At 34.3% G+C, this 13,575-nt stretch overlaps 2 protein-coding genes across 2 annotated transcripts; both read right to left on the bottom strand.

Moving 5' to 3' along the window:
* Positions 1–5,120: 5,120 nt before the first annotated feature.
* Positions 5,121–7,398, bottom strand: LOC144565431 (uncharacterized). Its single transcript, XM_078315189.1, has 4 exons — positions 7,077–7,398; positions 6,607–6,717; positions 5,947–6,015; positions 5,121–5,446 (listed from the first exon to the last, which is right to left on the bottom strand). The coding sequence occupies exons 1-4, from the start codon at positions 7,245–7,247 to the stop codon at positions 5,393–5,395; spliced, it is 405 nt and encodes a 134-aa protein (XP_078171315.1). The 5' UTR covers positions 7,248–7,398; the 3' UTR covers positions 5,121–5,392.
* A 1,527-nt stretch (positions 7,399–8,925) lies between these two features.
* Positions 8,926–13,575, bottom strand: LOC144565064 (Vps51/Vps67 family (components of vesicular transport) protein). The gene is made up of 6 exons (XM_078314693.1): positions 11,354–13,575; positions 10,724–10,915; positions 10,321–10,628; positions 10,056–10,241; positions 9,782–9,956; positions 8,926–9,450 (listed from the first exon to the last, which is right to left on the bottom strand). The coding sequence occupies exons 1-6, from the start codon at positions 13,505–13,507 to the stop codon at positions 9,283–9,285; spliced, it is 3,183 nt and encodes a 1,060-aa protein (XP_078170819.1). The 5' UTR covers positions 13,508–13,575; the 3' UTR covers positions 8,926–9,282.

Here is a 13,575-nt window from a genome sequence, read left to right as displayed (position 1 = left end):
GTTTTTTTATTGGAGGACTACCATATCAAATGTTAGTATAAATATAAAGTACATATAATTATCACGTCAAAATAAGTAACTATGTGTATATCTCTCTGTCCATCCACTATTTTATTGCCAAAGAGGGAAAGGAAAACTTAAGAAAAGGAGAAATAAGAAAAAGCGAATCGCTTGTCTTGGATAATAAGATCTCCGTAATGAAGAGACGAGGTGGTGAAGGAAGCGAGGAGCGGTGTCTAGATTCACTATGCGGAAATACCGAGAACAGTGGCTATATTCACTAAGGGGAAGCACCTGCTCAGACAGAGGACGAAGCAAAGAGCGGTGGCCAGATTCACTAAGCGAAAACACTGAAAACGGTAATTAGATCCACTAGATAAAAGTACTTGCTCAAACAAATAGACAATATAGAGTCAAAAGGTGAACTGGAGCGGTGGGTGGAAGGGGAGCGGCGATATCGTCATAGGCGATTGAGAAATTACGTCTAAAGGCGGTCACTGCTTTAAGCAGTATTTTTAATTAATTACGTGAAAGAGGAATGACCAGATAATTTCAAATAATTTCCGAATTAGATCAAATCAAATCCACATTTTATATGGATGTATAATTATGCTATTCTAATTAGGACAGTATTGAAACTAATTACAGGCATTTAAAATAACCATTACATAAAATTTCTAGTCAAGTGGTTTTACATATATATTGGCATTAATAATCATTGTTATAACTTAAAAATAAAGATTGGTGTTTGCATCTCATCAAGTGCATTGTAGTTTTTAAATTGTAGCCGTTGTTTATGCGTGTGAAATCAATTCTTTGGACCCCTTTCTGAATGATTTATACACTTTGCATGATTTGTCCACTAAAAAATGCATCGATCATAGCTGATAGAGTCTACATCCACGGCCATAAATAACACAAATAGGGAATTTCTTTTTTACATCCTATATATGATGAAAATCAAAAGTTGCAAATTACACTTAATTTGATTTCTTAGTTTGGGTTTGCATAATCAAATTTAAATTTTCTGGTACGTGTTGATCTGAATACCAATGGGATTGTCAATTTTGAAGTATCACCAATTTAGAAAAAGAAAAAGATAGACGGATCTATATAGCTCCTCTTTTTATTATTATTGCGGAATCTTTGATTGATCATGCATCACAATCCAACTTGTCAAAAATTTGCTTTTTTTAGGCCTTTTTCTTTAATGGCTCTACAGTTTCAATGAAGTCCATTTTATCCAACCAATATCATATTCACCCAACCGAATACAAATTAAAATATTTCGTTAAATTATTAAATAAGAATATTGATAAGAAAAAAAAATTGACTTGTAGATTAGGATAACGAATAAGTTCTATTTTGTATTCATTTGTTAGGTTTTTAAAAAGAAGTCAGAATTAAAAGAGAAACAATAGATAAAATTTTATGTGAAAGCTCGATTTTATTTTTTTATTTCATATTATATAAAGTACAAATAATTTATTTATAACAATATAAATTCTCTAAAACGAGAAACTTATAACTTCTTCATAAAATACTCTACAAACTAAATGCCAAAAAACTTCCTCCTTAACATAGCTTGTCAAATATAAAATTGCTATATCTGATACTCTACTAAATCAAACTTGCAGTAAATAGATGGTGAGATGAGAGACATACACAACAATCATCATCCTATTGACTTGAAATCTCACCTTGAAACAAAATTCAAAAATAACTCCCAAAATAAATCTTGAATTTCAGCAAAACTAGCTAGCATCGCTGAAATAAGTATCATTTTGGTTTGTCTTCTATTTATTCTTGAGCTTGAAACAATCGGTCTTGATGTGTTATTTTTTCTTGCAATAGTTGCAAATTAGGTTCTTGTACTTAGATCTTGAATAAGTCGATGATGAAGTCAAGTTGTTTTCTTTTTTGTCTCCCATCATCAACAATCAAACCAACATGTTGGTGGTCATTCTCAGCCCTTATCAGATCACTATCGATGTTAGACTTGGCCAACAAATTATTTTTCACATCCTCAAAAGTTATTGATTCCTTTTCATAAAACATGGTTTCCTTAATAATAAAGTAGAACTAGGGTGTTCTTAAGTTTACCAAGTGATTCTATAACAATAATTAAAATTATGTAAGTTTACCAAGTGATTGAATAAACTAGGGTGTTTGCAATAATTAAAATTCTAGTAATTATTGCAAGCATTAAAATTCTGTGAAAAATAATTAAAATCACTTGGTAAACTAGGGTGTTTTTTAGATAGGTAGAAAATCACTTGATCTCTTGACAATAATTATTTTAACAATTTTGTCAATAAATATTAAAAAAATAAAATAAAATTGATAAATAGAAAGTAATTTATAGGTATATTATTGGACATATAGATAGCCTAACAATCAAATTTAATGTAATTTGAGTATTATTTTATGATGCAAATAAAAAAAATAAAAAAAACTTTTTCAATGCTACAAATAAAAAAATGGGACCTACAATTGTAGCAAGCACTTGTGGACCGATGCGACTTGATGAAGAAAAAAAAAAAAAAAAAACTATATTATATTCCCTACTGGCTAGCCGCAATAGCACCATACACATATTAATAAGGCACCACCGCAAATATTTTAGAATAGCTGACAAAAAATAATACGAATAGCTGTTAATTATTTAATTTTTGATAATTACCAAATATAAAATTTAAATTACATAACATATATGTCATATCTGTACAAAACGATAAAATTTTGTGTAATTTTTACGATTTATCAGAGTCATGTAATTTTAATATTATTACAGTTGATAAATAATTAAAAGGCATTCGAATTATATGAGATTTAAAAGATAGTAATTTTATGTTTAATGATATATTTAAAAAAAATTATTCAATCTCTTAAATTTAATTTAATTTAATACTATCAAAATAATTATATTGTCATAGAAATAGCTATCTCTGTTACTTAATTAATATTGATAATTCTCATATATAGAATTTAAAAAACATATGTCATTCTATAGAAAACAATAAAATTTTGTGTATTTTTACGATTTATCGGAGTCATCGTAGTTTTAATATTATTACAGTTGATAAATAATTAAACGGCATTCAAATTACATGAGATTTGAAAGATAAGCTATTTATATTTTCAATAATATATTTAAAAAAATTATTCAATCTTTTAAATTAAATTTAATATTATCAAAATAATTATATTGTCATAGAATCATATAGAGAGCGGCATAATTTTTCTGGCTGATTGCAATTCTTTCTGAGGCAAAAAAAAAAAAGAAAAAAAAAGAAAAAGAAGAAGAAGGGATATATCTGGAACAGGTGGGGCCTAGGGTATCGATTTGAAAAGAAAATATAAAGAAAAAAAGTTGATTGCATAAGGAGATACTTTGAAAGGCAAAAAGCAAAAGATCCGGGACCAATGTGAAAGGTGACAAGCAATTGACGCACTTAATAGCGATCAAATGCTGATTGTTACTTTGTTAGCTTTACCTGTCTAGGATGGCACCAATTGAACCCTATCTGGGCTCCCCAAATCACGCACAATATTTTCTGGTCAGAGCTACATAATTAAGTGCATAGAGACCTTGTAAATATTTTGTTTTCTTGTCAATATATTAATAATGGCGCAAGCTATCTAATCTTCAAAAAAAAAAAAAAAGAGTAAAGATACATGCATTATGAATATAACATGGGCTGAATACAATAATAAAATTAAGTGTTAAAATATTTTGAGAAAGTATAATAATTATGTGTCTTTTTGTCATCGGAAGTGCTTATTTTTATTCGCAAAATTATTTTCCGAAAAAAAATAGAATCTAAGTTTCTCAACTTATAGTCGCAAGAAATCGTTTTATCATATTTCACAATTTCCTACACAAAGAACATTGCCTTAGACCAAAATTGATTCTCCTTTCCGACAAAACTTACATATAATAACATAGTATCACACTCAAAATATTTTTTAATTGTGAATTATTTTTTAAACTCCAACTTAATAACGAAATTAACAAAAAAAAAAAAAAAGTACGTGCACTAAATATTGATTTCTGAAGAAACTAAGGGCCTGTTCGGCTGCACCGTGAAAATCACTGTTCACGTGGGAAAATGAAAATTCACTCAGACTGAATTTTTTTTTCCCACGTGAACAGTATTTTTCAGTTCAAAATTTTTTATTCCCGTACCCATTCCTATTCCCACTGGTGCAACCGAACAGGGCCTAAGTATGAATGTTAACAAAAGAAAAGGAAAAATAAAAAGTGCTGGACATTAACAACGATCAAGGGACTTTTTTCAATGACGTCCCTATTATCACCTTTAATCCACTATTTCTCTTCACTTTTTTCTTCAATGATGTTATCTAGGAAAAGTTTCCTTTATGCAATTTAATTTTTATAATTTTCATAAAGTGAACTTTGTCAACTCTTTCCACAAAAGTTAATTCTGTCACTTTTTAAAGAAAATTAGCAAATTCATTTTCAGCTTCAAATTTTGGAAGAGAAACTAAACGGGATGCATCTAAGACTATAAAGAAAGAAAAAAAAATTCAAAACAAATAAACTGATATTTATTAATAAAAAAATACATCCTTTTCTTAATACGGTCAATGACGATAAGTAGGGACCAGTATGCAAATATTTTATACTTTTGTAATGTTCACATTATTCAATGATTGATTGATTTGTTGACTTGATCTGAGTCAAATATGTAGCTATCCGGACTCCTAAGAAAGCATCTTTCAATATTTTCATATGTTATTAAGAAAATATTGTTCATCTTTGAAGGATGAAATATTCGATTTGGCATCTTACAAATTCATACTTCGTAATCAATAATAGCGACGTGTGAGCTCCCAATATAGAAATTCACAGATGAAAATAGTTGAATGTCACCAAACTTTATCGTATGCCACAAATTGATTATGGGAAATTAATTTAAATCTTTAAAATTAGTTTTCTTGTAGCCACTTGTTTTTTATTTTATCTAACTAGATCATTATCCAAAAGAAAGAAACAAGATTTGAATGTGATCATTTTTTTTATTATTGGGCTTATAGCCCACAAAACTAAGATTACAATCCCAGAAAGGTCTAAGCCCAAAAGCCCAAATTGATTTAACTTCAATTTTCTGACCCATAACAAATTTAGAGCATATAGACTTGGATTTTTTTTTTTTTTTTTTTTTCTCTTCAAGTTCCCTATCAGGCTATCATAACAAAACATGTTTTGCAAAAAGAAAACAAAAACTTATACACACTACAAGCATTGACATTTTAGTCGCCTCCATATATGATATATGCATAAAAAGCCTGTCTAAAATGCCATAATGGCTTCTCTTCATTAGATATGAAATTAAGTATTATTTACAGCTCCATGCTGCCAGGATGCTTACCTTTCTTCAATAGTTGAAGCATTCATGGGATTGAAAGCTGAATCCATGAACTGTTTTGTATAAAAAGGTAACAAAGTGAAGAAAACTTTTGTCAAAACTAAAATGAAGAAAACAAATTATCAGCTTAGTATATAAATAAACCAAATAAAATATCTATCTCAGATATTGGCAGGGGCAGAGTTCAAACTATGGGGGTCAAAACGTGAATGGGATCAATCATATAAAAATTTTGTGCTGTGAATGGGGATCAATTTTACACTATTATGACATTTTACTCTAAATTATATAGAAAATAAGCCACAAGTACAAAAAAATTGAAAAAAAAAAGTGGGGATTAATTGATCCAATTCCTTCAACATGGTTCCGCCACTGGATCTTGGTATATGGAATCCAAACTGGCTAGAGTTCTTATTTTCTATTAGTTGTTTGCCTAAACTAGTTTTTAGTTGGTATTAATGTGGATTTATTGTGATTATCAAACAACTCTCCAAAGTCTGGTAAAAAAAGAACAAGTATATTCACAATAAATTGTTCATAGATAACTACCTACCTTTCCAACAGACATCAACTGTTGATTGACGGGTTTCATAAACTTCAAGTTTACATCAATAGGCCACACCTACATAGAACAAACATATCATTGGCACCTTTATGATCTTATTTATTCCTCCCATAACCCGAAGCAATTACAAAAAGAAATGATCAAACTCTCAACATACCAACAGAATACTTGATTAATTGACAGGGGCAGAATTTTTTTTTTTTTAGTTGAAGCCCGCAAGCGAGGGGAAGAGTTATATCGCCTCATATGCGGAGGCACTGGCTTCCCTTGAGACAATAAAATAGTACACTTTCCAATTTAACTAAATAGCAAGAGAAATGGGGGTTTCTGACATGGTTTTGGGTGTGTACTGTATTAGGAGCCTAGGTTGGTAGGGCCAATATACTTGGCCTTCAACAAATTAACAGTATGTTATAAAAGATATTCCTGTAATTCAAAATAATTGTAAGATTACGCCCCATGGTACGATATTTTTTTGCTCGGCCCTTGTTGGTTGAAGAAGAAGAAGCCACTTCCAATTGGGTTTCTCAACTGGTATGATTCTAATACAAGAAGATACTGGCACCATTTTATACTTATGAGCCAGCCAATTCATAAGAGAAACCTTGCATGGGATTCTTTTAAGAACTAAATCTAAGAGATTCTCACTTTTAGACCGAGAAGCCTCACTGGAGCCACCTGTCCTGGTACAATGCACTCTGGGCCTGCGGCTTCCAACTGAGCCTCCAGTGCAAACCCTTCCCTTATTGGATTTGGATGCTGAAAACAAAAACCCAATTTCAGCCCATTACCTTAATTCAGAAAAGCAACACTTTGTATGGACATGGCAATATCAATAATTCAATAAATCAATGCTAATAACTTGATTCAGGCTCTCTGGAACGCATAAAAAAAAATGCAATTTTGAGTACAACAGATATCCTTTTATGTACTGCTTGAGTCAAACTGTTCAATTCCCAGTTACTGATAATACTTAAAATATACAATTTCGAAAATAAGGAATCCTAGCCTAGGTTACCTCGATCCAGGACAATTGGAGAAAAGAACAAAAAGAGTGTTAAGGGTTTCAACCAAAAGAGCACAAAAGGCGCACAGAGAGGGAAGACTGAAGAGGATACCTTCATGACTTGAATAGCGTAAGCGGAGGTAGGGTTTTGGGGGACGCGAAGCACAGGGCTGTTGTGGATTCGTGGCACCGACTTCATCCCGGCGGAAGTTGATCGCCACGGCACATCGTCTGCAAGAAAAGAGTGGTTGGAGACGGAGGTTACTCCGGCGACCGGAGACATCGGTTAGACAACCACTTATTTATGTAGATAAGTATTGAAAGAACGGAGACGACTCCCTTTCAAGTCGGGAAAGAAAGGTTTTGTTTTTTGTTTTCCTTTTTCATTTTATATGAAATTATTAGAGGCGTACTATTTGCGCGGGTGAAAATTTGGGATAAAGATTTTAACAGAGAGCTTTTCTCTTCATAAAGCGCAAAACCATATGTAGTACAGTTTTGATTCCATAGTGAGTGAGCTGTATGAAGTCAAAACTACTCTGTTAATATCTTTACCCGAAATTTGGAATTTTGGATGAGAAGATACAGACCAGACGTATGGGTGTGGGAATATTACTGGGGATTTTGGAAAGGAAAAAGATTAATCTTTATCTTTGTTTGATTAAAAAGATAGGTGATGAATGAAGTAATGGTTGTAAAGTCAGTTTAATATCTTTATCTTAGTATGTATGAGTATGACTGTTGTAGTCATTTTCATGAATTTGGTGGTTGTAAGTTGTAACATTTTGGTTGGTGGGACTGGGATGCTTATTTCTTTTTGCCTTTTGGGGCTGCTAGCAAATATGTTTACCGTATCCGTATGTGGTCAGGTTAGTCATTCAAAATATTGTAAAGGTAAACAAAAAAATAAAAAAATAAATGTTCCACTTAATTAACAAGGTAAAATCAGTGTTTATATATTGTTTAAAACATAAATTTATACTATTACTGTATGATAAAGAACATGCTAGAGTTAATATGACTGGTATTTATAGCGTTGAAATTGCAGTTTATATTACTTAATCTTGATGTTCATATTATTAACGCTTTTGTTTTATTAAAATTGATGCTAGTGTTTATAGTGTTTTTTTAATGAAAGAGTTAGAAGTCAAGCTACCGAACATTAATTCTTTATAAATTTTTATTATTATAACAAAGGATTTTGTCAATCTAGATTTCAAACTCATGATCTCTTAGATGAGATACGTGTGTATTTGTCATAAAATTCAAGGCTAGTTTTTTGATATTTATAGTGTTGAAATTGATATTCATGATATTTAATCTAGTGTTTATGTTGTTGTTGGAATTCAATTGGCATAACCATCTCCATCTCCCTCTGTCTTCTTCTCCATCTTCCTCTTTGTCTCCGTCTATCTCCATCTTGCAAAAGGCTAAAGAGTTTGGAGATGCGGAGGGGGGAAAGCCACCGGGGTTAAAAAAGATTTTCACTTATTATTATTTCTTTTCTTTTTTTCCTTTTCTTTTGACAAAAAAATGACTCTTCTGGACTCTGGTGGCTGATGCCACCTCACGCCTAAATGGGGTCCATGGCTAAAGACCTTCGAGGAGATGAGATCCAAAGGCTGCTCAGATCTAATTAATTGATTTAGGACTGATTTATATTTCTCTTAAAAAACCAGTGACACTGCTCTGCATAAATGATGTATTTGGTTTTTCTGTATTTAATTCTTATTTTGCAATTCACTTATATCTTATTAGGAAAAATGTTCAATATTTTATTTATTTTTCTCAATACACCATTCTCTTGATACCCAATAAATCGACTCTTTAATGCCGCAACAGGCAACACAAAAGACAGTTAAAAAGCACTTGTCAAATGAAAACCAGCAGATTTAAAGCATCTCCTCTCGAGGATAAGGTGTTCTTGTCACCACCAAGTTCCAATATAAAAGATGGAAAAATTAGTTACAAATGAAGTAGAAATAGCATCAACTTATATGCTCGCTCGTAATATTACAGGGATGGAACTACAAATAAACCAAGAAAACAAAACAAAACTAAATTTCACATGCTCTTTACAACCTCTCCCCAAAACTGTCTCAATTTGTCTAACATAGAGGGAAAAAAAAAAACGAACAAATTCAATATATATCACCAGATAAAAGTGTACCAACAACATAGAAGTGTACCAACCAACACTTGGATACAGACAAATGTGCCAGAGCAGCTTTCATGTCAGCAAGAACCTCACAATCCACATATCCATCTCTCCTACAGTTCTGATCCCACAGTGTGCTGTTGTATTCTTTAGCTAGTATCTACGAGTCAAAACGAGCCCCAGATGTCAGAGAAGAGAGGAGGCCAGCAGCAGATCCTGGGATAATGTCACCAAAAGAAGACAATGATCTGTCCTTTAGCCTAGTAACCTGGCCGTCAGAAAGCATTGAACCTAATCTTGAGGTGCTCTCCCCAAATTTGCTCCCCATCTGGTTATTTCAACAAATACAGCAAAAAGGAGATCAATTCATTTTCCATTAAACCTTGCTTTGTTTTCCTGTTTATTTTCCAGAGACCAGTTTATGCTCAATGAGGTAATCTGAGATTAATTACGTTAATTGAAGTCAACAAATTGAGGGTTGGTTAACCAAGGCTTATTAACTCATAACATGATTGGAAATACTCCTAATAGACTTTCCTGAATATATAATACATGGTTACCACATATGACAGTGACATTTTCATAGGCGAGCCCGAGGCAAAATTGCCTTGGATGATTGTTAGCACGACTCTCAGTAAAAATTTTGAGGGAACGTGTACCTGGGTCATGAATGACTTGAGTAAGGGAGTACCAAAAGTGGCACCATCATCGAACTCCGAATTTTGAGGTACCACATCACTAGAAAATGACCTGTATGGGCTTCTAGAAGTTGTGTCGTCAGATGAAGTTTGTAAAGGTGACTTATGCACAGCTCTTGAAGATAAAGCAGGAGCACTGAAATTTAATTTAGGAAATAAGATGCAATATTACATTAATTTCTACTCATCAGCATCAATCAATAAAAAAAAAATTGTAGAGATTTTAAATGAGTACCTGATCGGAAGGTACTTGAATCTCGGAACTTGAGAACATCTCATTATATTCAAACCTGTATTTGATTTTGTTGGCGACTTCTGAACCACATCAGTGTACATTCGATTTAGTTGAACCAAGAAACCAAATAAAACCACATAAGACATGTATGATTGCTTCTCATTCTCCCACAGATATGGCTCGTACCTGTTTCACATAGCAAATAGTTACGCATATAGCATTGAATAACATCCAAATTTTCTTCCTTAATTTTTCTGCAGCTTACATAGCCCAGTCAATCGGGTCAAGTCTAGCTGAAAACTTGTTGATCAACTTTGAAACAGGTACAGCAGCAGGGGAATCTGAATGGAGAATTGATTGCCGCCTCCTAAATGGAACCTTCATGACTGTAGCTTGAGATAGTTGATCTTGTTTTAGGGATGCATCTGAACCATTAGTTGAAGGATTTTTTCCCCCTGAGAGGACGTCGCCAATGAAACGTAGGTCGAGCAAAATTTGTAACAGCCCTTTTTCTGAAACCCTAGATTTGCTTGATTCTGTTGTCTCGAAAAAGTTCTCATAAATTTTCACAACCTGTTGCAAAATTGAGACAGTTGCACAATGAAAAAGAATGTATAATATAAGGACAAGTGTATAAAGGAGTTCCACAACATCAATGAGGAAAAAACCTTGTCAAGCAGCTCCCAAGAAAAATTTTGCAATATGATTCGGTCGAGGATGTGCCCTCCTATTCTGTGAATCTCTAAGCATGCCAGGTAAAGAAACGAAATTACATAATGGGAAGGCATCGAAGGAAGAGCTAATTGTAATTCTAGCGGACCATCACTTGACTCTTGCTTTACCATAGTTACCTCCCAGCCCTGGAGAAAAGCCAAAGAGAAACATAAGGTATTAAGAATGGCCACTAACACTACCAAGAAATATAAAAACTAACATGCACATAGTTTGCATATGTTAAGGTAAAAAACAGCTACCGTACTGCCAGTCAGGAATTTTAGTCTCATAACTTGTATACAGTAGCAATTGTACAGTCAAATATGCTATTGATCAACATTTTTTATTGTGGACACGTGCAACAGGTGGCTTCGTCAGACATAGTATCGGTACGTGCTGCATCCTACCAGTCAGGTCTCATATAGGGACAATAATGACAATGCTCTATTTTCTATTGAGTTTATGAATAAACTGATACTTCATGATAGATTCAATGCTTTGTTATCAATTTGATAATTAAACAGTTAGGTGCAAACCCGTGTTTAAATAAAAAATATATATTTTATTGCCCAAACAAATAATACCCTTAAAGGAGTTGAGGCCGACAAAGCATCATCCCTCTGAAGATCTAGCAAGAGCATATTTGATAGCTCCTTAGAAACCCAATTAATCCAAACACCATGTGCCTTAATACAAAGCATCTGCAAGGTCTTATTGAGCTCATCAAGTTTTGGGTTGGATTTGAAATCCGAACCAAAAAGAGCTGCCACAGCTGCAAGTGTTTGTCTTCTATGGTTTTCCATAATAGATCTATTTGAGATTCTGGGGCTGTCAAAAGAGTACCTTCTAGGCGTAAATGGAGAGCCTTGTTTTGTCAGAGGAGATGAATTGGTAACACTGTCTCTGACCCACTGCCTCGGTGTACCAAGTATCAGTGGTATGTTATTAGAGTGGTACCGCAATGCAAACAATAGACGGCCTATAAAGAGAGATCTCTCTACAATCACCGATGGTAAGATTCCACCAGTATCTAACAAAGAGGAGATTTTCAGAAGCTCATCCTCAAGTTCTTTTAAAATTGAGCATATGGTAATATAACACTTATCTTGAAGAAACGGCACTAATTCCTTTAATCTTGAGCCTGAATTGTTTGATTCAATAAAACTCAATACATCTTCCAATATAGCCTTGCATTTATTATCTACTTCATCCCTTATTTTGGTTACCTCAGGCCCAAAATAAGAACTCAGACAGGTTTTTAAATCACTCTCATCAGAAATTGGTTTCAAATTTGCCAAAATCCCACCTTTCTTTTGTTTCAACTCTGAAAACCAGAACCCGCCATCCACATGAACCTTTTTCAAATAAGCATTGAAATCTCCTTTTTGGCCATCGTTTGTATCACTAAAAATTTGCTCAAGCACATCCCTCAAGTTAACAGATTTCCCAAGATTTTCAAATTCTAAATGCACAATATCTTTCATTTTATTAACAAGTGCCTCCTCCATTCTCTCCTCTAAAATATCCTTTGAATCTTTCAAAATCAGACCCCGAATTTGATCCCATGGGGATTCAGTTTCGGTGCCAAACACACTCTTTAACCAAATTTCTAAACTCTCCTCTAGTCCTTCCCTCCCATCTAAAACAACTTTTACAAGCCTCTCACTTCTACCCAATCCTTCTCCATCTACAATTGCATTGATCAGCTTCACTCCTCCTGAAATGTCCCCAAAAATTTCACGACAACAATCTTGCAGCCATGAGGCACAAGTACTAGCCAGATATTCATGCTCAATCAGTACCATTGTAGTTTCTAACCTCTCCATGTGCTCTTTCCAAAGCCAAACCTCGTCTTCGGGATTTGGTATGCCACCGAAATATTGCGAACCAGGTGGGGACCCAAGAACCGTTTTGTAAAACAATGGCATTTCATTCAGAGCGAGAAGAAAGAGCTGACCAACATGACCTAAGCTAGCCCTAATAACACTTGCAATGTCACAAAGCGCCGTTGAAGAATTCACCTCTGGATCTGAGGAAAATTTTGACAGCTTTTGCAAGACCCAGCCTTTCCTTGAATCCAGAAACAAAGACAGGATCTCTTTAGGGTTTAAATCATCAATTACAGAGACTGCAGCTAGTGCATCAGCATAAGAAGAGAGACTCAAACCCTGATCAGATAATCTGTCACGACTACGTTGCGAGATCTGAAGTTTAAAACTTCTCACAATCTGCCATTGATGCTTCAATAGAGGGAATCTATCCAGATCAGTCGATTGCATAAGCAACGAATGCACTTGCCTGGCACGGAGGTACCTTCCAGAAGCTTCCCGGAGCATTGACGAATCCGGGTCATCCAAGCAACCCCAGATGTGCTCCGGCGTATCCACTACATACTTCACACGAGCAGCGACTGAATACAAACGGGATCTATTAGGATTTTTAGGTACAGTTTGGTGTGATTTGGGCGGACTGGAAAGAGACTGGAGGGAGGATGAAATGGAGGAGAGCGTGGAGGCAATGGATTGTGAGGAGGAATGGATCAACATAATGGAATCGGCGGAGTCAATTAAGTCTCGATAGCTCCGACCGACAAGGAGACGAAGCTCATCAGTTTTGCGGTCGATGTCTTGGCGTGTAGCGGTTTCTATGGAACGGATCTCGGAGATCTTTTTGGAGCGGAATAGAGATTCTGCGTCGGTGACGGTGGTGCCTCCGGCGGTGGAGGCTGGAAGTTTCATCGGAAAAAAGAGAAGAGTTCGTTGGAAGCGAGAGAGAGGAGAAGTGAGATCAGAAGCAGAGGCAGAAT

This window comes from Carex rostrata, chromosome 14, assembly GCF_964058835.1.
Source record: "Carex rostrata chromosome 14, lpCarRost1.2, whole genome shotgun sequence".
NCBI classification, from domain to species: Eukaryota; Viridiplantae; Streptophyta; class Magnoliopsida; order Poales; family Cyperaceae; genus Carex; species Carex rostrata.
The sequence above is the reverse complement of the archived record's forward strand: the minus strand, read 5'-3'. Positions and strand labels throughout refer to the sequence as shown.

Coding starts and splice junctions, on each gene's coding strand:
- LOC144565431 (XM_078315189.1), bottom strand. CDS start 7,247: ATGTCTCCGGTCGCCGGAGTAACCTCCGTCTCCAACCACTCTTTTCTT. Junction 6,016..6,606: donor TGAGGCTTCTCGGTCTAAAA/GTGAGAATCTCT, acceptor TGTTCTATGTAG/GTGTGGCCTATTGATGTAAA. Junction 5,447..5,946: donor AGTTGATGTCTGTTGGAAAG/GTAGGTAGTTAT, acceptor TATACAAAACAG/TTCATGGATTCAGCTTTCAA.
- LOC144565064 (XM_078314693.1), bottom strand. CDS start 13,507: ATGAAACTTCCAGCCTCCACCGCCGGAGGCACCACCGTCACCGACGCA. Junction 10,242..10,320: donor GACCCGATTGACTGGGCTAT/GTAAGCTGCAGA, acceptor TATGTGAAACAG/GTACGAGCCATATCTGTGGG. Junction 9,451..9,781: donor TCAAGTCATTCATGACCCAG/GTACACGTTCCC, acceptor TGAAATAACCAG/ATGGGGAGCAAATTTGGGGA.